The 22,178-nt window shown below is 56.6% G+C and overlaps 1 protein-coding gene across 1 annotated transcript; it reads left to right on the forward strand.

The window, feature by feature from the left end:
• Positions 1–715: 715 nt before the first annotated feature.
• On the forward strand, positions 716–22,127 carry LOC122923745 (unconventional myosin-Ie-like; the record flags this gene model as incomplete). Its single annotated transcript, XM_044274596.1, has 14 exons — positions 716–850; positions 3,877–4,014; positions 7,132–7,221; positions 9,339–9,433; positions 10,172–10,259; positions 10,339–10,428; positions 11,100–11,231; positions 13,751–13,885; positions 13,967–14,099; positions 14,203–14,399; positions 20,114–20,194; positions 21,536–21,622; positions 21,694–21,780; positions 21,887–22,127. Coding segments are annotated over exons 1-14 (1,597 nt in total), but the record flags the coding sequence as incomplete, so codon positions are not given.
• Between the last annotated feature and the right edge of the window lie 51 nt (positions 22,128–22,178).

Here is a 22,178-nt window from a genome sequence, read left to right on the forward strand (position 1 = left end):
GTACGGGGTCCGGTTATATATGGGGTCTGGGGATGTACGGGGTCGGTTATATACAGGGTCGGTTATATACGGGGTCTGGTGGTGTACAGGCCGGTTATATATGGGGTCTGGTGGTGTACGGGTCGGTTATATACAGGGTCGGTTATATACGGGGTCCGGTTATATATGGGGTCTGGGGATGTACGGGGTCGGTTATATACAGGGTCGGTTATATACGGGGTCTGGTGGTGTACGGGTCGGTTATATACAGGGTCGGTTATATACGGGGTCCGGTTATATATGGGGTCTGGGGATGTATGGGGTCGGTTATATACGGGGTCGGTTATGTACGGTGTCTGGGGATGTACAGGTCGGTTATATACGGGGTCGGTTATATATAGGGTCTGGGGATGTACAGGTCGGTTATATACGGGGTCCGGTGATGTACGGGGTCGGTTATATACAGGGTCGGTTATATACAGGGTCGGTTATATACAGGGTCGGTTATATACGGGGTCCGGTTATATATGGGGTCTGGGGATGTATGGGGTCGGTTATGTACGGTGTCTGGGGATGTACAGGTCGGTTATATACGGGGTCCGGTTATATACGGGGTCGGTTATATACGGGGTCCGGTGGTGTCCCGTTATGTACCGGCCCCGGGAGGTGCGGTCTCTGGCGCCGTGCCTGCAGTTCCGCTCCTGTCCGCCAGGTGTCGCTGTCCCGCCCCCGCCTCTCTGGCTCTCACCTGTAAGAGGAGCCGCCCAGGTGACCGGGAGCTGAGAGCCCGGAGTGGCGGCGGAGGAGGAGGGGCCCCGGGCGGAGACGGATAAGAGACCCCGGGAGGAGCGCTCGTCCTCACACCACAATGGTGAGTATTACAGGGGCCACTTTGGGGGTGGTAGTACTACTACTACTGCTGCTGCTGCGTGCCACATGCTATGTTATACAGAGATATAACGGATATGCTGGGAGTTGTAGTGCTCACGTATGTTCTGCACTGATATTTCGGGTCCGTGCTGGGAGTTGTAGTGCTCACGTATGTTCTGCACTGATATTTCAGGTCCGTGCTGGGAGATGTAGTACTCTTGTATGTTCTGCACTGATATTTCAGGTCCATGATGGGAGTTGTAGTGCTCCTGTATTTTATGCACTGATATTTCAGGTCCATGATGGGAGTTGTAGTGCTTCTGTATGTTCTGCACTGATATTAGTAGTCCGTGCTGGGAGTTGTAGTGCTCCTGTATGTTATGCACTGATATTACTGGCCTTTGATGGGAGTTGTAGTACTCATGTATGTTATGCACTGATATTACTGGTCCATGATGGGAGTTGTAGTGCTCCTGTATTTTATGCACTGATATTTCAGGTCCATGATGGGAGTTGTAGTGCTCCTGTATGTTATGCACTGATATTACTGGCCTTTGATGGGAGTTGTAGTACTCATGTATGTTATGCACTGATATTACTGGTCCATGATGGGAGTTGTAGTGCTCCTGTATTTTATGCACTGATATTTCAGGTCCATGATGGGAGTTGTAGTGCTCCTGTATGTTATGCACTGATATTACTGGTCCATGATGGGAGTTGTAGTGCTCCTGTTACCTTCATGTTTGGCTGAGCTGCGGGCTCTCGGGTGGACGGACCAGGTGGGTGACATTCCTGCTCCCGGGTCACTGACTCTTCTCGTCTTTACCTTCCTGAGGCGGAGATCAACTGGGACGAGCTAGTAATGGCCGCTGTATCCGATCCCCGCCATGCATGATACCGCCGCTGTATCCGATCCCCGCCATGCGTGATGCCGCCGCTGTATCCGATCCCCGCCATGCGTGATGCCGCCGCTGTATCCGATCCCCGCCATGCGTGATGCCGCCGCTGTATCCGATCCCCGCCATGCGTGATGCCGCCGCTGTATCCGATCCCCGCCATGCGTGATGCCGCCGCTGTATCCGATCCCCGCCATGCGTGATGCCGCCGCTGTATCCGATCCCCGCCATGCGTGATGCCGCCGCTGTATCCGATCCCCGCCATGCGTGATGCCGCCGCTGTATCCGATCCCCGCCATGCGTGATGCCGCCGCTGTATCCGATCCCCGCCATGCGTGATGCCGCCGCTGTATCCGATCCCCGCCATGCGTGATGCCGCCGCTGTATCCGATCCCCGCCATGCGTGATGCCGCCGCTGTATCCGATCCCCGCCATGCGTGATGCCGCCGCTGTATCCGATCCCCGCCATGCGTGATGCCGCCGCTGTATCCGATCCCCGCCATGCGTGATGCCGCCGCTGTATCCGATCCCCGCCATGCGTGATGCCGCCGCCGTATCCGATCCCCGCCTTGCGGGATGCCGCGTAGGACATAGCACTACATTGTGGTCCTGGGGGTTAGCAGTATAATGGGGGCTTGTGTAGGAGTGCCCCGGGGATCTCGGGTCGGGGTCCCTCCTCCAGGACCTCCATTACCCTCTGAGGGGTCACATGATGGTTGTGGAGGATCGGCGCCTGCTCTGGGGCTGTGAGACGCCCGGTCAAAGTGCAGCTAGCCCCGCCCCCACCCTGAGGCCCCTCCCACACTCAGACACATTCCTAACCTGCCCGCTGTGCTCAGACCTGCAGTGTGCGGGAGGGCAAGACTGGGGCTGCATTCCTCAGGAGAGAGCTGTGTACATCACACGTGTCCCTGTATATCGCCCGTGTCTGTATACCACGTGTCCCTGTATATCGCCCGTGTGTCTGTATACCACGTGTCCCTGTATATCGCCCGTGTGTCTGTATACCATGTGTCCCTGTATATAACCGTATCTGTATACCGCCCGTGTCTGTATACCACGGGTCCCTGTAATATCGCCCGTGTCTGTATACCACGGGTCCCTGTAATATCGCCCGTGTCTGTATACCACGGGTCCCTGTAATATCGCCCGTGTCTGTATACCACGGGTCCCTGTAATATCGCCCGTGTCTGTATACCACGGGTCCCTGTAATATCGCCCGTGTCTGTATACCACGGGTCCCTGTAATATCGCCCGTGTCTGTATACCACGGGTCCCTGTAATATCGCCCGTGTCTGTATACCACGTGTCCCTGTATGTCACCCGTGTCTGTGTAGCACGTGTCCCTGTAATATCGCCCGTGTCTGTATACCACGGGTCCCTGTAATATCGCCCGTGTCTGTATACCACGTGTCCCTGTATGTCGCCCGTGTCTGTATACCACAGGTCCCTGTATGTCGCCCGTGTCTGTATACCACGGGTCCCTGTAATATCGCCCGTGTCTGTATACCACGGGTCCCTGTATGTCGCCCGTGTCTGTATACCACGGCTCCCTGTAATATCGCCCGTGTCTGTATACCACGGCTCCCTGTAATATCGCCCGTGTCTGTATACCACGGGTCCCTGTAATATCGCCCGTGTCTGTATACCACGGGTCCCTGTAATATCGCCCGTGTCTGTATACCACGGGTCCCTGTAATATCGCCCGTGTCTGTATACCACGGGTCCCTGTAATATCGCCCGTGTCTGTATACCACGGGTCCCTGTAATATCGCCCGTGTCTGTATACCACGGGTCCCTGTAATATCGCCCGTGTCTGTATACCACGGGTCCCTGTAATATCGCCCGTGTCTGTATACCACGTGTCCCTGTATGTCGCCCGAGTCTGTAATGAGGATCTCTTCTTCTGTAGAGGACAAGCTCCATGGTTGAGAATTGCCTGAGGACATGAGTGACACGCTTTTCCTGTCTTCTGTGCATGGACTGGTCATAGCTGGGTCATGTTTGGTCGGGTGGGATGGGGGGGGGGGGGGGCTTCTTATGTTGACATACATTTCGGTGTATGGACTTTGCTGTATAGCCGTCCTAGTCATGTGACCAGCGAGCATTCACTGCGTGTCTCCCCCTACAGGGCAGCAAGGAGAGGTACCACTGGCAGACCCAGAATGTTCGGCAGAGCGGTGTGGACGACATGGTTCTTCTGTCCAAGATCACGGAGGAGGCCATTGTCGACAACCTGAAGAAACGCTACATGGACGACTTTATATTCGTATCCTTTTATACTGTGGGCTGGGGGGGGGGGGGCGAGATCACCATGTGACGACTGTGACTGTACACGAGATGGGGGGTGACATCACCGGAGGACAGCTCTGACCATACACAGAAGAAGGGGTGACATCACTGGAGGAAAGCTCTGACCATACACATAGGAGGGGTGACATCACTGGAGGACAGCTCTGACCATACACATAGGAGGGGTGACATCACTGGAGGACAGCTCTGACCATACACATAGGAGGGGGTGACATCACTGGAGGACAGCTCTGACCATACACATAGGAGGGGTGACATCACTGGAGGACAGCTCTGACCATACACATAGGAGGGGTGACATCACTGGAGGACAGCTCTGACCATACACATAGGAGGGGTGACATCACTGGAGGACAGCCCTGACGATACACAGAAGAAGGGGTGACATCACTGAAGAAGGGGTGACAGCTCTGACCATACACCTAGGAGGGGGTGACATCACTGGAGGACAGCCCTGACCATACACAGAAGAAGGGGTGACATCACCGGAGGACAGCACTGACCATACACATAGGAGGGGGTGACATCACTGGAGGACAGCCCTGACCATACACAGAAGAGGGGGTGACATCACTGGAGGACAGCCCTGACCATACACATAGGAGGGGGTGACATCACTGGAGGACAGCCCTGACTATACACAGAGGAGGGGGTGACATCACTGGAGGACAGCTCTGACCATACACAGAAGAAGGGGTGACATCACTGGAGGACAGCTCTGACCATACACATAGGAGGGGTGACATCACTGGAGGACAGCTCTGACCATACACAGAAGAAGGGGTGACATCACTGGAGGACAGCTCTGACCATACACATAGGAGGGGTGACATCACTGGAGGACAGCTCTGACCATACACATAGGAGGGGGTGACATCACTGGAGGACAGCCCTGACCATACACAGAGGAGGGGGTGACATCACTGGAGGACAGCTCTGACCATACACAGAAGAAGGGGTGACATCACTGGAGGACAGCTCTGACCATACACATAGGAGGGGTGACATCACTGGAGGACAGCTCTGACCATACACAGAAGAAGGGGTGACATCACTGGAGGACAGCTCTGACCATACACAGAAGAGGGGGTGACATCACTGGAGGACAGCTCTGACCATACACAGAAGAGGGGGTGACATCACTGGAGGACAGCTCTGACCATACACATAGGAGGGGTGACATCACTGGAGGACAGCTCTGACCATACACATAGGAGGGGGTGACATCACTGGAGGACAGCTCTGACCATACACATAGGAGGGGGTGACATCACTGGAGGACAGCCCTGACCATACACAGAGGAGGGGGTGACATCACTGGAGGACAGCTCTGACCATACACATAGGAGGGGTGACATCACTGGAGGACAGCTCTGACCATACACAGAAGAGGGGGTGACATCACTGGAGGACAGCTCTGACCATACACATAGGAGGGGTGACATCACTGGAGGACAGCTCTGACCATACACATAGGAGGGGTGACATCACTGGAGGACAGCTCTGACCATACACATAGGAGGGGGTGACATCACTGGAGGACAGCCCTGACCATACACAGAGGAGGGGGTGACATCACTGGAGGACAGCTCTGACCATACACATAGGAGGGGTGACATCACTGGAGGACAGCTCTGACCATACACAGAGGAGGGGGGTGACATCACTGGAGGACAGCTCTGACCATACACATAGGAGGGGGTGACATCACTGGAGGACAGCTCTGACCATACACATAGGAGGGGGTGACATCACTGGAGGACAGCTCTGACCATACACATAGGAGGGGGGTGACATCACCGGAGGACAGCTCTGACCATACACAGAAGAAGGGGTGACATCACTGGAGGACAGCTCTGACCATACACAGAAGAGGGGGTGACATCACTGGAGGACAGCCCTGACCATACACATAGGAGGGGTGACATCACTGGAGGACAGCTCTGACCATACACATAGGAGGGGTGACATCACTGGAGGACAGCTCTGACCATACACAGAAGAAGGGGTGACATCACTGGAGGACAGCTCTGACCATACACAGAAAAGGGGGTGACTCACTGGAGGACAGCCCTGACCATACACAGAAGAAGGGGTGACATCACTGGAGGACAGCCCTGACCATACACATAGGAGGGGTGACATCACTGGAGGACAGCTCTGACCATACACAGAAGAAGGGGTGACATCACTGGAGGACAGCTCTGACCATACACAGAGGAGGGGGTGACATCACTGGAGGACAGCCCTGACCATACACATAGGAGGGGGTGACATCACTGGAGGACAGCTCTGACCATAAACATAGGAGGGGGTGACATCACCGGAGGACGACTGACCGTACACAGAGGAGGGGGTGACATCACCGGAGGACGGCTGACCGTACACAGAGGAGGGGGTGACATCACCGGAGGGCGGCTGACCGTACACAGAGGAGGGGGTGACATCACCGGAGGGCGGCTGACCGTACACAGAGGAGGGGGTGACATCACCGGAGGGCGGCTGACCGTACACAGAGGAGGGGGAGCGACATCACCGGAGGGCGGCTGACCGTACACAGAGGAGGGGGTGACATCACCGGAGGGCGGCTGACCGTACACAGAGGAGGGGGAGCGACATCACCGGAGGGCGGCTGACCCGTACACAGAGGAGGGGGTGACATCACCGGAGGGCGGCTGACCGTACATAGAGGAGGGGGTGACATCACCGGAGGACGACTGACCATACACAGAGGAGGGGGAGTGACATCAGCGGAGGGCGGCTGACCGTACATAGAGGAGGGGGTGACATCACCGGAGGACGACTGACCGTACATAGAGGAGGGGGAGCGACATCACCGGAGGGCGGCTGACCGTACATAGAGGAGGGGGTGACATCACCGGAGGGCGGCTGACCGTACACAGAGGAGGGGGAGCGACATCACCGGAGGACGACTGACCGTACACAGAGGAGGGGGCGACTTCTGTCATGTTATGACCCCTGTAGCCGGTCTCTCTGCAGCAGATCAGGTGTCTGGGTCTTACTTGAGTGATAGTGGTCTCCATTTTGTGTGCGGCTTCCTTAACCCTTTCAGACATACATTGGTCCAGTGTTGATCTCTGTTAACCCTTTTAAGCAGCTGCCGTATTTCACAGATAAGGAGATAGAGATGTACCAGGGAGCGGTGAGTACAAATCTGATAAGTGGTCAGCAGCGGTGTCTGTGTCCTCCTCGCTGGCGGCGGGCCTGTCTGTGTCCTCCCCGCTGGCGGCGGGCCTGTCTGTGTCCTCCCCGCTGGCGGCGGGCCTGTCTGTGTCCCCCTCCTCCCCGCTGGCGGCGGGCCTGTCTGTGTCCCCCTCCTCCCCGCTGGCGGCGGGCCTGTCTGTGTCCCCTCCTCCCCGCTTGGCGGCGTGCCTGTCTGTGTCCCCCTCCTCCCCGCTGGCGGCGGGCCTGTCCTGTGTCCCCCTCCTCCCCGCTGGCGCGGGCCTGTCTGTGTCCCCCTCCTCCCGCTGGCGGCGGCCTGTCTGTGTCCCCCTCCTCCCCGCTGGCGGCGGGCCTGTCTGTGTCCCCCTCCTCCCCGCTGGCGGCGGGCCTGTCTGTGTCCCCCTCCTCCCCGCTGGCGGCGGGCCTGTCTGTGTCCTCCTCCTCCCCGCTGGCGGCGGGCCTGTCTGTGTCCTCCTCCTCCCCGCTGGCGCGGGCCTGTCTGTGTCCTCCTCCTCCCCCCGCTGGCGGCGGTCCTGTCTGTGTCCTCCTCCTCCCCGCTGGCGGCGGCCTGTCTGGGTCCTCCTCCTCCCCGCTGGCGGCGGCCTGTCTGTGTCTCTCCTCCTCCCCGCTGGCGGCGGGCCTGTCTGTGTCCTCCTCCTCCCCGCTGGCGGCGGGCCTGTCTGTGTCCTCCTCCTCCCCGCTGGCGGTATAATATTCTGCAGAACCCAGTGTACTGCTGCTGACATTTGGGGGACACAGGATGATGGGTCCCGCTGTCATATATCACACTCATTATCCTTACAATACATGTCGTGCGGCACGTGTAGCCCTAGCCTAACGGTATTGTGGATGGTCTATGGCAGGCATGCTCCACCTGCGGCCCTCCAGCTGTTGTAAAACTACAACTCCCACCATGTCCTACTGTAGGCTGATAGCTGTTGGCTGTCTGGGCATGCTGGGAGTTGTAGTTTTGCAACAGCTGGAGGTCCGCAGGTTGAGCTTCCTTGGTCTATGGTGTAACGGACCGTTTCAGCAGACAAGGGGTTAAAATCCGTTTAGGCGATATGCCCCTTTCCGAGAGACAGGCACAGCTACTGCAGAACACCAACCTCCCGAACTGGATACAAAATAGCACTCCAAACTGGAACCTCGCAAATAGCTGTCAGCAGACGAACAGGGAAAGCGCACAGTCAGCTTACACTCCTGGCAATCAGTCTCCAACAGCATACAGGGAATCCCCCAATAACGAGACAAGGCTCCGTTTCGCCACATATGGTGTCTGCGAAATACCGCGACACAGCAGTCACAAACCGCCAATCCAATTTGGATTTTTGTGCGACATAATTGACTGTCATTACAATAAATGTCGCGTGGCACGTGTTGCCGTCGCAGTGTAAAGTTGTACCACTTTTGTCGCGCTGTGTGGCCCTCGCTGTACAGATGCCGCCTGTGTTTGGGGCCCACTATCTCCACTGTCGGTGTGAGGAGACTAGGAGGCCATACCTGCTCCTCTGGAACTCTAGGAAGAAGGGATGCAAATGAGCTCTGCACAAGCCCCGCCTCTGATGCCACCAGATGTGAGGCAGCTGTCCTATAGTCAGTGGTCAACCTTGAGACATGACAATAACTAAGCCAGCATCTCATCTGCAGACAGCTGTTTCGGGGTGCAGAGCAGAGAGGACTGCACCCCCTGTAGTTACATAGGTCACACCTGAAGCTTGTACAAAGGTGTGGAATCGGCTGACAGAGGATGTGAGTCACACGGCTTTCCTATCTGCTCCAGAGCCTCACGCCTCACATGCTGCTCTCTGATTGGCTAGTCAGCACCATGTGACACAGCTGTGCAACTTTATAAAGTTGGGAAACTTTTATCCTGTTCTCTGCTGCCCCTAGTGGCCGGTGTGTGGTACTGCAGCACCTGTAATGATCTTGTGGATGATGGGTGTGATGTATGTGGTACTGCAGCACCTGTAATGATCTTGTGGATGATGGGTGTGATGTATATATACATATGGGTATTATCTGCTCCATTCACTGACAGGCGGCTGTACCGCTTCCTCTCCGTCCTCTCTCTTCTTGTGTTTGCGCCCCCTACAGGCTCAGTATGAGAACCCCCCGCACATCTACGCCCTCGCTGACACAATGTACCGGAACATGCTGATAGACGGAGAGAACCAGTGTGTGATCATCAGGTGCGCCTCCTAGAGGATGGGGACTCACTGGTATCACTGTGTATCTGGAGGAGGGAGCGATGGTCTGCTGGAGGGATAGTCTGCAGGATATGGCGCTGTGTATCTGGAGGAGGGAGCGATGGTCTGCTGGAGGGATAGTCTGCAGGATATGGCGCTGTGTATCTGATGGAGGGAGAGATGGTCTGCTGGAGGGGTCAGAGGAGGGATAGTCTGCAGGATATGGCGCTGTGTATCTGGAGGAGGGAGCGATGGTCTGCTCGAGGGGTCAGAGGAGGGATAATCTGCAGGATATGGCGCTGTGTATCTGATGGAGGGAGAGATGGTCTGCTGGAGGGGTCAGAGGAGTGATAGTCTGCAGGATATGGCGCTGTGTATCTGACGGAGGGAGAGATGGTCTGCTGGAGGGGTCAGAGGAGGGATAGTCTGCAGGATATGGCGCTGTGTATCTGATGGAGGGAGAGATGGTCTGCTGGAGGGGTCAGAGGAGGGATAGTCTGCAGGATATGGCGCTGTGTATCTGGAGGAGGGAGAGATGGTCTGCTGGAGGGGTCAGAGGAGTGATAGTCTGCAGGATATGGCGCTGTGTATCTGACGGAGGGAGAGATGGTCTGCTGGAGGGGTCAGAGGAGTGATAGTCTGCAGCATATGGCGCTGTGTATCTGGAGGGGGCAGAGGAGTGATAGTCTGCAGATATGGCGCTGTGTATTCCTGGTGTACTGACCTGTCTTCTCACTGCAGCGGGGAGAGCGGAGCCGGGAAAACGGTGGCAGCCAAGTACATCATGGCCTACGTGTCCAAGGTGTCCGGCGGAGGGCCCAAGGTTCAGGTACCTCATCCGGGTCGGCTCCTGTACGGGGATGGGGGTGGGCCGTGTCCTCCGCAGCTCATCGCTTCTCTTCTTCCAGCACGTGAAGGACATTATCCTCAAGTCCAACCCATTGCTGGAAGCGTTCGGGAACGCGAAGACCGTGAGGAACAACAACTCCAGCAGATTCGTGAGTTCAGACCCGTGGAGGGAGCGATGGTCAGCTGGAGGGGTCAAGGGAGTGATGATCTGCAGGATATGTCACTATGCATCAGGGGGAGGTGGAAGGAGTGACGGTCAGCTGGAGGGGTCAGAGGAGTGATGATCTGCAGGATATGTCACTGTGCATCGGGGGGAGGTGGAGGGAGCGACGGTCAGCTGGAGGGGGTCAAGGGAGTGATGATCTGCAGGATATATCATTGTGCATCAGGGGGAGGAGGAAGGAGTGACGGTCAGCTGGAGGGGTCAGAGGAGTGATGATCTGCAGGATATGTCACTGTGCATCGGGGGGAGGTGGAGGGAGCGACGGTCAGCTGGAGGGGTCAAGGGAGTGATGATCTGCAGGATATTATATCACTGTGCACCGGGGGGAGGTGGAGGGAGCAACAGTCAGCTCGAGGGGTCAGAGGAGTGATGATCTGCAGGATATATCACTGTGCACCAGGGAGAGGGAGCAACGGTCAGCTGGAGGGGTCAAGGGAGTGATGATCTGCAGGATATGTCTCTGTGCACCAGGGGGAGGTGGAAGGAGTGACGGTCAGCTGGAGGGGTCAGAGGAGTGATAACCTGCAGTCTCTGGAGGAGGGAGCGATGGTCTACCGCTGTGTACTGATGCGATGCTCTGCACTGTGCTCTCCACAGGGTAAATACTTTGAGATTCAGTTCAGTCGGGGAGGGGAGCCGGACGGGGGGCGGATATCTAATTTCCTACTGGAGAAGTCTCGTGTGGTCAGTCAGAATTCAGGAGAGAGGAACTTCCACATCTTCTACCAGGTGGGTGCCCCCCGCTGTATCCTTGCCAACGGCCGCCTCCCTCGCGCTGCCCTGGCCGCCTCCCTCGCGCTGCCCTGGCCGCCTCCCTCGCGCTGCCCTGGCCGCCTCCCTCGCGCTGCCCTGGCCGCCTCCCTCGCGCTGCCCTGGCCGCCTCCCTCGCGCTGCCCTGGCCGCCTCCCTCGCGCTGCCCTGGCCGCCTCCCTCGCGCTGCCCTGGCCGCCTCCCTCGCGCTGCCCTGGCCGCCTCCCTCGCGCTGCCCTGGCCGCCTCCCTCGCGCTGCCCTGGCCGCCTCCCTCGCGCTGCCCTGGCCCCCTCCCTCGCGCTGCCCTGGCCCCCTCCCTCGCGCTGCCCTGGCCCCCTCCCTCGCGCTGCCCTGGCCCCCTCCCTCGCTCAGTCCTGGCCCCCTCCCTCCCTCCCTCCCTCCCTCGCTCAGTCCTGGCCCCCTCCCTCCCTCCCTCCCTCCCTCGCTCAGTCCTGGCCCCTCCCTCCCTCCCTCCCTCCCTCCCTCGCTCAGTCCTGGGCCCCCCCCCCTCCCTCCCTCCCTCCCTCCCTCAGTCCTGGCCCCCTCCCTCCCTCCTCCCTCGCTCCCTTCGCTCAGTCCTGGCCCCCTCCCTCCCTCCCTCCCTCCCTCCCTCCCTCAGTCCTGGCCGCCCCCCCCTCCCTCCTCCCTCCCTCCCTCCCTCAGTCCTGGGCCCCCCCCTCCCTCCCTCCCTCCCTCCCCTCAGTCCTGGCCCCCTCCCTCCTCCCTCGCTCAGTCCTGGCCCCCTCCCTCCCTCCCTCGCTCAGTCCTGGCCCCCTCCCTCCCTCCCTCCCTCCCTCCCTCGCTCAGTCCTGCCCCCTCCCTCCCTCCCTCCCTCCCTCGCTCAGTCCTGGGCCCCCCCCCCTCCCTCCCTCCCTCCCTCCCTCAGTCCTGGCCCCCTCCCTCCCTCCCTCGCTCAGTCCTGGCCCCCTCCCTCCCTCCCTCCCTCCCTCCCTCAGTCCTGGGCTCCTCCCTCAGTCCTGGGCCCCCCCCCTCCCTCCCTCCCTCCCTCAGTCCTGGCCCCCCCCCTCCCTCCCTCCCTCCCTCCCTCCCTCCCTCAGTCCTGGGCCCCCCCCCTCCCTCCCTCCCTCCCTCCCTCAGTCCTGGGCCCCCCCCTCCCTCCCTCCCTCCCTCCCTCCCTCAGTCCTGGGCCCCCCCCCTCCCTCCCTCCCTCCCTCCCTCAGTCCTGGCCCCCTCCCTCCCTCCCTCGCTCAGTCCTGGCCCCCTCCCTCCCTCCCTCCCTCGCTCAGTCCTGGCCCCCTCCCTCCTCCCTCCCTCCCTCCCTCCCTCCCTCGCTCAGATCCTGGCCCCCTCCCTCCCTCGCTCAGTCCTGGCCCCCTCCCTCCCTCCCTCCCTCGCTCAGTCCTGGCCCCCTCCCTCCCTCCCTCCCTCGCTCAGTCCTGGCCCCCTCCCTCCCTCCGCTCCTCAGTCCTGGCCGCCTCCCTCCCTCGCTCGCTCAGTCCTGGCCGGCCTCCCTCGATCGCTACGCTCGCTCAGTCCCTGGCCGCCTCCCTCCCTCGCGTCGCTCCGCTCAGTCCCCTGGCCGCCTCCCTCCCTCGCTCGCATCGCTCAGTCCTGGGCCCGACTCCCTCCCATCCCTCGCCTCGCTCAGGTCCTGCCGCCTCCCTCCCTGCCCTCGCTCGCTGCTAGTCCTGGCCTCCGGTCACCTCCCTCGCATCGCGCTGTCCTGGCCTTCCGGTCCACCTCCCTCCCTCCCTTCCTGCCTCAGCCTGGTCCCAGCCTCCCTCCCTCCCCTCGCTCAGTCCTGGCCGCCTCCCTCCCTCCCTCGCTCAGTCCTGGCCGCCTCCCTCCCTCCCTCGCTCAGTCCTGGCCGCCTCCCTCCCTCCCTCGCTCAGTCCTGGCCGCCTCCCTCCCTCCCTCGCTCAGTCCTGGCCGCCTCCCTCCCTCCCTCGCTCAGTCCTGGCCGCCTCCCTCCCTCCCCTCGCCTCAGTCCTGGCCGCCTCCCTCCTCCCTGCGCTCAGTCCTGGCCGCCTACCCTCCCTCCCTCGCTCAGTCCCCCCTCCCTCCCCTCGCTCAGTCCTGGCCGCCTCCCTCCCTCCTCGCTCAGTCCTGGCCGCCTCCCTCCCTCCCTCGCTCAGTCCTGGCCGCCTCCCTCCCTCCCTCGCTCAGTCCTGGCCGCCTCCCTCCCTCCCTCGCTCAGTCCTGGCCGCCTCCCTCCCTCCCTCGCTCAGTCCTGGCCGCCTCCCTCCCTCCCTCGCTCAGTCCTGGCCGCCTCCCTCGCTCAGTCCTGGCCGCCTCCCTCGCTCAGTCCTGGCCGCCTCCCTCGCTCAGTCCTGGCCGCCTCCCTCGCTCAGTCCTGGCCGCCTCCCTCCCTCCCTCGCTCAGTCCTGGCCGCCTCCCTCCCTCCCTCGCTCAGTCCTGGCCGCCTCCCTCCCTCCCGCTGTCCTGGCCTCCGGTCCACCTCCCTCCCTCCCTCCCTCCCTCCCTCGCGCTGTCCTGGCCGCCACCAGGGCTGACCGTCTCCTCGCTCATCTTGCAGCTGCTGGAAGGGGCAAGTGCTGAGGATCGGGAGAACCTTGGGATCACCTCCCCCGATTATTACTTCTATCTCAACCAGTCCGCCGTCTACAATGTGGAGGATGTCAGCGACAAGAAGGAGTTCACGGAAACCATGGTGGGTAACGCCACGGACACTAGCACCAGTGGGGGGCGCCATTCCCGGTTCTGTCCTCATGCTGCACACTCCTCCCTACAGGCAGCAATGGACGTGGTTGGACTCACCCATGAGGACCAGGCTTGTGTCCTGCAGATCGTGGTCGGGATCCTGCACCTGGGGAACATCACTTTCCGGGAGAGCGGCAACTACGCCATGGTGGAGAGCGAGGACTGTGAGTGCGGGGGGGATATTAACCTTCGACATACGGTGGAGAGGGAGGACTGGGGGGGGAGGCTAGGTTCATCCATTAACCCTTGCCACGTGTGTCCTGGCAGTCCTGGCGTTTCCAGCCTATCTTCTTGGCATCGACCAGTCTCGGTTAATGGAGAAGTTGACCAGCCGCAAAATGGACAGTAAATGGGGAGGAAAATCCGAGGTGATCGACGTGACCCTAAACGTGGAGCAGGCGTGTTTCACACGTGACGCCCTCTCCAAAGCCCTGTACGCCCGGCTCTTCGATTACCTGGTGGAGGTGAGAACAAGATGACCCCCAATATCATATACCGTACATCTGTAGGTCAGACACCGCCCTGTCTATTATATACCGTACCTCTGTAGGTCAGACACCGCCCTGTCTATTATATACCGTAGCTCAGTAGGTCATACACCGCCCTGTCTATTATATACCGTACCTCTGTAGGTCAGACACCGCCCTGTCTATTATATACCGTACATCTGTAGGTCAGACACCGCCCTGTCTATTATATACCGTACCTCTGTAGGTCAGACACCGCCCTGTCTATTATATACCGTACCTCTGTAGGTCATACACCGCCCTGTCTATTATATACCGTACCTCTGTAGGTCAGACACCGCCCTGTCTATTATACTACCTCTTAGTCACACCCCTTACCGTACCTCTGTAGGTCAGACACCGCCCTGTCTATTATATACCGTACCTCTGTAGGTCAGACACCGCCCTGTCTATTATATACCGTACATCTGTAGGTCAGACAACCGCCCTGTCTATTATATACCGTACCTCTGTAGGTCAGACACCGCCCTGTCTATTATATACCGTACCTCTGTAGGTCAGACACCGCCCTGTCTATTATATACCGTACCTCTGTAGGTCAGACACACGCCCTGTCTATATATCCCGTACCTCTGTAGGTCAGACAACCGCCCTGTCTATTAATATACCGTACATCTGTAGGTCAGCACCGCCCTGTCTATTATATACCGTACCTCTGTAGGTCAGACACCCGCCCTGTCTATTATATACCGTACCTCTGTAGGTCATACACCGCCCTGTCTATTATATACCCGTACATCTGTAGCTCAGACACCGCCCTGTCTATTATATCTACCGTACCCTCTGTAGCTTCGAGCACACCGCCCTGTCTATTATATACCGTACCTCTGTAGTCAGACACCGCCCTGTCTATTATATACCGTACCTCTGTAGCTCAGACACCGCCCTGTCTATTATATACCGTACCTCTGTAGCAGACACCGCCCTGTCTATTATATACCGTACCTCTGTAGCTCAGACACCGCCCTGTCTATTATATACCGTACATCTGTAGGTCATACACCGCCCTGTCTATTATATACCGTACCTCTGTAGGTCATACACCGCCCTGTCTATTATATACCGTACCTCTGTAGGTCAACCGCCCTGTCTATTATATACCGTACCTCTGTAGGTCATACACCCGCCCTGTCTATTATATACCGTACCTCTGTAGGTCAGACACCGCCCTGTCTATTATATACCGTACCTCTGTAGGTCAGACACCGCCCTGTCTATTATATACCGTACCTCTGTAGGTCAGACACCGCCCTGTCTATTATATACCGTACCTCTGTAGGTCAGACACCGCCCTGTCTATTATACCGTACCTCTGTAGGTCAGACACCGCCCTGTCTATTATATACCGTACCTCTGTAGGTCAGACACCGCCCTGTCTATTATATACCGTACCTCTGTAGGTCAGACAACCGCCCTGTCTATTATATACCGTACCTCTGTAGGTCAGACACCGCCCTGTCTATTATATACCGTACCTCTGTAGGTCAGACACCGCCCTGTCTATTATATACCGTACCTCTGTAGGTCAGACACCGCCCTGTCTATATATACCGTACCTCTGTAGGTCAGACACCGCCCTGTCTATTATATACCGTACCTCTGTAGGTCAGACACCGCCCCTGTCCTATTATATACGGCGTTTACCTCTGTAGGTCAGACACCGCCCTGTCTATTATATACCGTACCTCTGTAGGTCAGGACACCGCCCTGTCTATTATATACCGTACCTCTGTAGGTCAGACACCGCCCTGTCTATTATATACCGTACCTCTGTAGGTCAGACACCGCCCTGTCTATTATATACCGTACCTCTGTAGTCAGACACCGCCCTGTCTATTATATACCGTACCTCTGTAGGTCAGACACCGCCCTGTCTATTAGATACCGTACCTCTGTAGGTCAGACACCGCCCTGTCTATTATATACCGTACCTCTGTAGGTCAGACAACCGCCCTGTCTATTATATACCGTACCTCTGTAGGTCAGACACCGCCCTGTCTATTATATACCGTATCGTAGCGCAACACGCCTTCATTTATACCGTAACCTCTGTAGGTCAGACACCGCCCTGTCTATTATATACCGTACCATCTGTAGGTCAGACACCGCCCTGTCTATTATATACCGTACCTCTGTAGGTCAGACACACCGCCCTGTCTATTATATACCGTACCTCTGTAGGTCTCAGACCCCGCCCTGTCTATTATATACCGTACCTCTGTAGCTCAGACAACCGCCCTGTCTATTATATACCGTACCTCTGTAGGTCAGACACCCGCCCTGTCTATTATATACCGTACCTCTGTAGGTCAGACACCGCCCTGTCTATTATATACCGTACCTCTGTAGGTCAGACACCGCCCTGTCTATTATACCGTACCTCTGTAGGTCAGACACCGCCCTGTCTATTATATACCGTACCTCTGTAGGTCAGACACCGCCCTGTCTATTATATACCGTACCTCTGTAGGTCAGACACCGCCCTGTCTATTATATACCGTACCTCTGTAGTCAGACACCGCCCTGTCTATTATATACCGTACCTCTGTAGGTCAGACACCGCCCTGTCTATTATATACCGTACCTCTGTAGGTCAGACACCGCCCTGTCTATTATATACCGTACCTCTGTAGGTCAGACACCGCCCTGTCTATTATATACCGTACCTCTGTAGCTCAGACACCGCCCTGTCTATTATATACCGTACCTCTGTAGCTCAGACACCGCCCTGTCTATTATATACCGTACCTCTGTAGGTCAGACACCGCCCTGTCTATTATATACCGTACCTCTGTAGCTCAGACACCGCCCTGTCTATTATACCGTACCTCTGTAGGTCAGACACCGCCCTGTCTATTATATCCCGTACCTCTGTAGGTCAGACACCGCCCTGTCTATTATATACCGTACCTCTGTAGGTCAGACACCGCCCTGTCTATTATATACCGTACCTCTGTAGTCAGACACCGCCCTGTCTATTATATACCGTACCTCTGTAGGTCAGACACCGCCCTGTCTATTATATACCGTACCTCTGTAGGTCAGACACCGCCCTGTCTATTATATACCGTACCTCTGTAGGTTCAGACACCGCCCTGTCTATTATATACCGTACCTCTGTAGGTCAGACACCGCCCTGTCTATTATATACCGTACCTCTGTAGGTCAGACACCGCCCTGTCTATTATAACCGTACCTCTGTAGGTCAGACACCGCCCTGTCTATTATATACCGTACCTCTGTAGGTCGACACCGCCCTGTCTATTATATACCGTACCTCTGTAGGTCAGACAACCGCCCTGTCTATTATATACCTACCTCTGTAGGTCAGACACCGCCCTGTCTATTATATACCGTACCTCTGTAGGTCAGACACCCGCCCTGTCTATTATATACCGTACCTCTGTAGGTCAGACACCGCCCTGTCTATTATATACCGTACCTCTGTAGGTCAGACACCGCCCTGTCTATTATATACCGTACCTCTGTAGGTCAGACACCGCCCTGTCTATTATATACCGTAACCTCTGTAGGTCAGACACCGCCCTGTCTATTATATACCGTACATCTGTAGGTCAGACACCGCCTTCTATTATATACCGTACCTCTGTAGGTCAGACAACGCCCTGTCTAGTATATACCGTACATCTGTAGGTCAGACACCGCCCTGTCTATTATATACCGTACCGCTGGTAGGTCATACACCGCCCTGTCTAGTATATACCGTACCTCTGTAGTCAGACAAAGCCGCCCTGTCTATTATATACCGTACCTCTGTAGGTCAGACACACGCCCTTTCTATTATATACCGTACCTCTGTAGGTCAGACACCGCCCTGTCTATTATATACCGTACCTCTGTAGGTCAGACACCGCCCTGTCTATTATATACCGTACCTCTGTAGGTCAGACACCGCCCTGTCTATTATATACCGTTACCTCTGTAGGTCAGACACCGCCCTGTCTATTATATACCGTACCTCTGTAGTCAGACAAACCGCCCTGTCTATTATATACCGTACCTCTGGTAGGGCTACACCGCCCTGTCTATTATATACCGTACCTCTGTAGGTCAGACACCGCCCTGTCTATTATATACCGTACCTCTGTAGGTCAGACACCGGCCCTGTCTATTATATACCGTAACCTCTGTAGGTCAGACACCGCCCTGTCTATTATATACCGTACCTCTGTAGGTCAGACAAACCGCCCGGTCCTATTATACCGTACCTCTGTAGGTCAGACACCACGCCCTGTCTATTTATACCGTACCTCTGTAGTCAGACACCGCCCTGTCTATTATATACCGTACCTCTGTAGGTCAGACACCGCCCTGTCTATTATAGACCGTACCGCTGTAGGTCAGACACCGCCCTGTCTATTATATACCGTGACCTCTGTAGGGTCAGACACCGCCCCTGTCTATTATATACCGTACCTCTGTAGGTCGACACCGCCCTGTCTATTATATACCGTACCTCTGTAGGTCAGACACCGCCCTGTCTATTATATACCGTACCTCTGTAGGTCAGACACCGCCCTGTCTATTATATACCGTACCTCTGTAGGTCAGACACCCGCCCTGTCTATTATATACCGTACCTCTGTAGGTCAGACACACCGCCCTGTCTATTATATACCGTACCTCTGTAGGTCAGACACCGCCCTGTCTATTATATACCGTACCTCTGTAGGTCAGACACCGCCCTGTCTAGTTATATACCGTACCTCTGTAGGTCAGACACCGCCCTGTCTATTATATACCGTACCTCTGTAGGTCAGACACCGCCCTGTCTATATATACCGTACCTCTGTAGGTCAGACACCGCCCTGTCTATTATATACCGTACCTCTGTAGGTCAGACACCGCCCTGTCTATTATATACCGTACCTCTGTAGGTCAGACACCGCCCCTGTCTATTATATACCGTACCTCTGTAGGTCAGACACCGCCCTGTCTATTATATACCGTACCTCTGTAGGTCAGACACCGCCCTGTCTATTATATACCGTACCTCTGTAGGTCAGACACCGCCCTGTCTATTATACCGTACCTCTGTAGGTCAGACACCGCGTCTTTATATACCGTACTCTGTAGGTCACACCGCCCTGTCTATTATATACCGTACCTCTGTAGGTCGACACCGCCCTGTCTATTAATACCGTACCTCTGTAGGTCAGACACCGCCCTGTCTATATACCGTACCTCTGTAGGTCAGACACCGCCCTGTCTATTATATACCGTAGCTCAGACACCGCCCTGTCTATTATATACCGTACCTCTGTAGCTCAGACACCGCCCTGTCTATTATATACCGTACCTCTGTAGCTCAGACACCGCCCTGTCTATTATATACCGTACCTCTGTAGCTCAGACACCGCCCTGTCTATTATATACCGTACCTCTGTAGCTCAGACACCGCCCTGTCTATTATATACCGTACCTCTGTAGCTCAGACACCGCCCTGTCTATTATATACGTACCTCTGTAGCTCAGACACCGCCCTGTCTATTATACCGTACCTCTGTAGGTCATACACCGCCCTGTCTATTATATACCGTACATCTGTAGGTCAGACACCGCCCTGTCTATTATATACCGTACCTCTGTAGGTCATACACCGCCCTGTTTATAACGGTTTTATTCTCTAGGCTGTCAATAAAGCCATGCGGAAGGACACTGAAGAATATAATATTGGGGTTCTAGACATTTATGGATTTGAGATATTTCAGGTAAGGAGGAGGGGTATCGCTGTGCCATGTGGCCTCCTATAGGGACATGACTTGAGTGATGATATAGGTTATGGGGTGCTGAATGATCTCCCTGTGTATATGAGGTGCCGGGGGATGGTATATGGGGGGATCTCCCTGTGTATATGGGGTGCCGGGGGATGGTATGGGGGGATCTCCCTGTGTATATGGGGTGCCGGGGGATGGTATGCGGGGGGATCTTCCTGTGTATATGGGGTGCCTGAGGATGATATATGGGGGGGGATCTCCCTGTGTATATGGGGTGCCTGAGGATAATATATAGGGGGGGATCTCCCTGTGTATATGGGGTGCCGGGGGATTGTATATGGGGGGATCTCCCTGTGTATATGGGGTGCCGGGGGATGGTATATGGGGGGATCTCCCTGTGTATATGAGGTGCCGGGGGATGGTATATGGGGGGATCTCCCTGTGTATATGGGGTGCCGGGGGATGGTATATGGGGGGATCTCCCTGTGTATATGGGGTGCCGGGGGATGGTATGCGGGGGGATCTTCCTGTGTATATGGGGTGCCTGAGGATGATATATGGGGGGGGATCTCCCTGTGTATATGGGGTGCCTGAGGATAATATATAGGGGGGGATCTCCCTGTGTATATGGGGTGCCTGAGGATGATATATGGGGGGGGGGGGAATCTCCCTGTGTATATGGGGGTGCCTGAGGATGGTATATGGGGGGGGAATCTCCCTGTGTATATGGGGTGCCGGGGGATTGTATATGGGGGGATCTCCCTGTGTATATGGGGTGCCGGGGGATGGTATATGGGGGGATCTCCCTGTGTATATGGGGTGCCGGGGGATTGTATATGGGGGGATCTCCCTGTGTATATGGGGGGATCTCCCTGTGTATATGGGGTGCCGGGGGATGGTATATGGGGGGGATCTCCCTGTGTATATGGGGGTGCCGGGGGGATGGTATATGGGGGGATATCCCTGTGTATATGGGGTGCCGGGGGATGGTATATGGGGGGGATCTCCCTGTGTATATGGGGTGCCGGGGGGATGGTATATGGGGGGGATCTCCTGTGTATATGGGGTGCCGGGGGATGGTATATGGGGGGGATATCCCTGTGTATATGGGGTGCCGGGGGATGGTATATGGTGGGGGGATCTCCCTGTGTATATGGGGTGCCGGGGGATGGTATATGGGGGGGATCTCCCTGTGTATATGGGGTGCCGGGGGATGGTATATGGGGGGGATCTCCCTGTGTATATGGGGTGCCGGGGGATGGTATATGGGGGGGATCTCCCTGTGTATATGGGGTGCAGGTATTATTCAGGCCTCTCTCTCTCTCTCTTCTACAGAAAAACGGCTTTGAACAGTTTTGCATAAATTTTGTGAACGAGAAGCTTCAGCAGATCTTCATTGAGCTGACCCTGAAGGCGGAGCAGGTGAGGCATCTGTCTGGGGGTCTGTGTACCCCTCGTGGTGGTCCTGCTGACGCGCCCCTCTTCTCTTCCAGGAGGAGTATGTGCAGGAGGGGATCCACTGGAATCCTATCGAGTACTTTAACAACAAGATTGTGTGTGACCTGATTGAGAATAAATTGGTGAGTGCGGCCGTGCCAGCCGCTGCCCACCTGCTGAGGGTGACCCCGCAGATTTCCTCCCGCCTCCAGCAGGTGTAGCGTCCATCTTGTCTCTGTCTTTCCACAGAGTCCTCCAGGAATTATGAGCGTCTTGGACGATGTCTGTGCCACGATGCATGCAAAGGGCGAGGGCGCCGACCAGACACTACTGCAGAAGCTCCAGGCGGCCATTGGCAGCCACGAGCACTTCAACAGCTGGAATAAAGGATTTATCATCCACCACTACGCCGGGAAGGTGAGGACGGGTGCGGCCAGCAGATACAGCCGGGGCAGGAATACGCTGTGTAATTGGCGGGATTTTATATGGAGTAGGAGGAGGAGGATTTTATATGGAGGAGGAGGATTTTATATGGAGTAGA

This window comes from Bufo gargarizans, unplaced genomic scaffold, assembly GCF_014858855.1.
Source record: "Bufo gargarizans isolate SCDJY-AF-19 unplaced genomic scaffold, ASM1485885v1 original_scaffold_1860_pilon, whole genome shotgun sequence".
Lineage (NCBI taxonomy): Eukaryota > Metazoa > Chordata > Amphibia > Anura > Bufonidae > Bufo > Bufo gargarizans.